Source organism: Stegastes partitus, unplaced genomic scaffold, assembly GCF_000690725.1.
Source record: "Stegastes partitus isolate 25-593 unplaced genomic scaffold, Stegastes_partitus-1.0.2 Scaffold1028, whole genome shotgun sequence".
Lineage (NCBI taxonomy): Eukaryota > Metazoa > Chordata > Actinopteri > Pomacentridae > Stegastes > Stegastes partitus.
Genome location: NW_007578759.1, coordinates 271,133 through 274,360, shown reverse-complemented (window position 1 = coordinate 274,360; position 3,228 = coordinate 271,133). Strand labels below are relative to the sequence as shown.

At 47.7% G+C, this 3,228-nt stretch overlaps 1 protein-coding gene across 1 annotated transcript in view; it reads left to right on the top strand.

The window, feature by feature from the left end:
• Positions 1–780: 780 nt before the first annotated feature.
• The window catches only part of pard3bb (par-3 family cell polarity regulator beta b), a 218,717-nt gene continuing 216,269 nt past the window's right edge, over positions 781–3,228 (top strand). Inside the window, exon 1 of the mRNA XM_008295178.1 lies at positions 781–1,740. Coding sequence (XP_008293400.1) covers positions 1,624–1,740 — 117 coding nt within the window. The 5' untranslated portion in view covers positions 781–1,623. The remainder of the gene's footprint in view (positions 1,741–3,228) is intronic.

Sequence of the window (3,228 nt, the reverse complement as noted above, 5' to 3'; positions counted from 1 at the left end):
TCAACACATAAACTCACATCCCTCTCATTACATTCAACTGCACTTTATTCTTCACCACCAGCGGGGAAACGCACTTGTTGCAGCAGTACAGACACAGGAAGAGAAAGAAAACCAACTATAAATAGGAAGAGCTGAGAGATACAACACAAGAGCTACACACACGACATACACTACAGGTCATATAAGGGAGACTGTGATTTAAAATTAGAAAAGATAAATAAAATAAAATATGGCAGGGAGATACAGTCGTATATATATATATATATGAACAAAACACAAAAAACAAGCAGGAAACTAGCATGTAGCTGAACAGCCCTCTGAGCCAATCACCGCCGTCCTGTGACTCTCAGTCAGACCTCCGCAGGTATCTCCAGGTATTCTGGTCCACTGCTCATCACACACAATTCAAAAGCAACGTGTTATTTCACTGAATTATAATGTAGTAAATGTTTATTTATTATTACTTTTCCAGTTTCTAGGTGTTTGAGTGACTGTTGTGAGTTTTGTCTTTTGTTTAATGGAGGAGATGATTAGATCTGTAGACATTCAGCACAGAGGACATAGAGGACATAGAGGAGGGCAGTACTGGAGGAGTTAAAACAACTTTCCTCCTAAACACGTGTCTGAGCGCTAGCTGTAACCGACATGCGGATCCGCTATGTGTGCGGAGTTTCGCTGCGCGCTGAGTAAAAGGAGCGCTTCCCCTTTAAGGCAGTGACAGCGCGCGGCGGCGGAGGAGCTGGTCAGGAACTGGTCAGGAGCGGACGGCTCTGAAGGAATCTCAAAACTTTTCCAACTCTCACCGCAGCGCTGCTCCGCCGTCCTCCTCCACCTCCGCGGTGGCAGCAGACGTGTACACCGCTAGCTTAGCAGCGGATGGCCGCTCGGAAACACGGAGGAAACTTAACGGGAGGGGAGGACACAAAACAAAAAACTTGTGGAGAGATGCCCGACCGACTGCATCCCTCCCTCCAAAGTTCAGCTAAGGTGGCTAACGCTAGCTAGCGCAGGAGCTAACTGTGATGTGAAAGTTTGGAGAAAGAAAAAACTTTTGTTCACGTGTCAGAAACGAGCTGGAGACACGTCGCTAGCAGAGCTGTGAGTGAAGCCAGGAGGAGTGAGGACAGCTAATGGTTGGGAAGCTCTCATCCTTGTTGTCTTAGCCGAGCCAGGTTACACCATCAGGCTAATCATCTTTAGCCAAGTGGAGCTAGCTGACAGACGGCTAGCATCTAACTAGTGAGCTCAGTGGAGTCAGAGTGACACTCCTGGTTTGGTGGTGGCCGCTCATCTCCAGCATGAACACAGTGAGGGAAGCCTTTCTGTCATAACCTCCTCAACAGAGTCAACACTGGTCTCTCAGAAGATGTGAGGAGATGAGAAAGGTGGACCGTTGCATGAGCTGGATGAACTTACCTGCTGAGCTCCACTGATCCTGAGCAGCTGTGGACATTTGTGAGGCTTTCTAAGGACTGTCACTCCTAAGTCCTCCCTCAGCTTTACTCCTGATCACATCCTTGGCTTTTCTTTTGGGGAGAGCATTCTTCCATCTGGAGCTTCCTGCATTGTTATGATCACTGGTGGTCCCACACATCCAGAGGGCCTGAAGCGGACAGCGCCATAATGAAGGTGACGGTGACGTTTGGCCAGACAGGTGTGGTGGTGCCTTGCAAGGAGGGCTGGACGGTGAGGGACCTCATCCAGCAGGCCACGCAGAGATACAGGAAACTCCTGGAGCAGGTACAGGTCACGAGTCCGAGTGGCTCACGGTTATCTGAACACAGTGACGTAGAGCTGATGTTCTTGTGCAGATCCGGCTCATTTGTTCTGAGTGGCAGTACCACACCGAGCAGGAGGCCCGAGAGCAGAAGCAGGAGAAAATGCAGCCGTCTGTGAGTCTGTGACCTCTGAGCCGCGAGTCAGCTGCATTATTCATCGTCAGAAGTAGTTTTGTAATATTATGTGAAGACTTTCATGATCTCCAGAAAGACAGAAAAGAGGTGAGATAAGATTTTATGAAAGTGCGCTTTCATAGTGTTTGAGGTTTTCCCCGAAGTCATAAAAGAGTAATCGACAGCTCTGTCATTTTTATATCATGAAAGGCCCGGATGACTTTCACATTCCCAAGTCCTGGGAAATTAGACGGAGCCATGGAGGGCCAGCTCTCCATAATTACTGCATAAAAAATTAAAGCATATCTGATGTGAATGGTGATGGTCCAGACAGGAGGAGGCACAAGTCATTTCCAATTTAGTTGTGAGTGTAAAATGCAAATGAGTGCCGTCTTGTGATTCCTTTATGACTGCTGTTGATTCGCTGCTCTGCTCCCGGGGCAGCAACCCCGTGACCCCCATCACACGACCAGATCTGCTCAGTGACTTGCTTCATATTGGGTCTATTATTCAAAAAGCACAGCAGCCGTATAGATGGATGGCTCCAGCCGTGATTGAGATGTTGGACTGTGTGTGTGCTGGGTTTATGTGAGGCTGCAGGAGATGATGCACACATTGTTTTCCACCCTTCTTGCCCCTTCTAGACCCCCTTTTGCCTTTTAATCTGCTTTCACCCATCCATCCCCACACACTGCTCTCATGTGTTCATTCTTATCTTTACATTAGCACATCTCCTCTTTACCTTCCTCCATCCTGTGCACACAGCCGAAACACTCGCTTCCCTTTCATTTGAACCGTTCTTCCTCTTTGAGCACTTCCCCCTCACCTCTCGCTCTTCTTCATGAGATTGCTCTGTTCCACCTGGAAGCAGATTGTTGTGTCTGCACTAACAGCACGGGACATGAACAGGCAGCAGCAGCCTGAAGGTCTGGTCACCCGACCCACAAGAATCAGAATCAGAAGCTTCTTATTGCCAAGTGAGCGTGCACACACAAGGAATGTGTCGTGGTGAATGAGGTGGTCCACAACAACAACCAGACAGGAATACATGAAGAAGTCTAAGAAATTTAAGTAAAATATGTAAAAGTATGAAAGTTCTACGTAAATAAAAAGTACTGTGAAAAGAGACATAAACTCGCCAAGACCAAGTGTTAAATTAGGAAACAGTTTAAACACATGTAATGGTGACGCTCAGAGGAGTGCAACAGGAGTCTGTAGTGGTTTACTGGCTGTTGACAACCAGCCATCACTTGGTCATGCAGTCTGGAGATGTAAAGAAGAGCCACTGTGCTGATCAGTGTGTGCAGCTCAGAATGTGCAGGCTCGGCTAACTAGC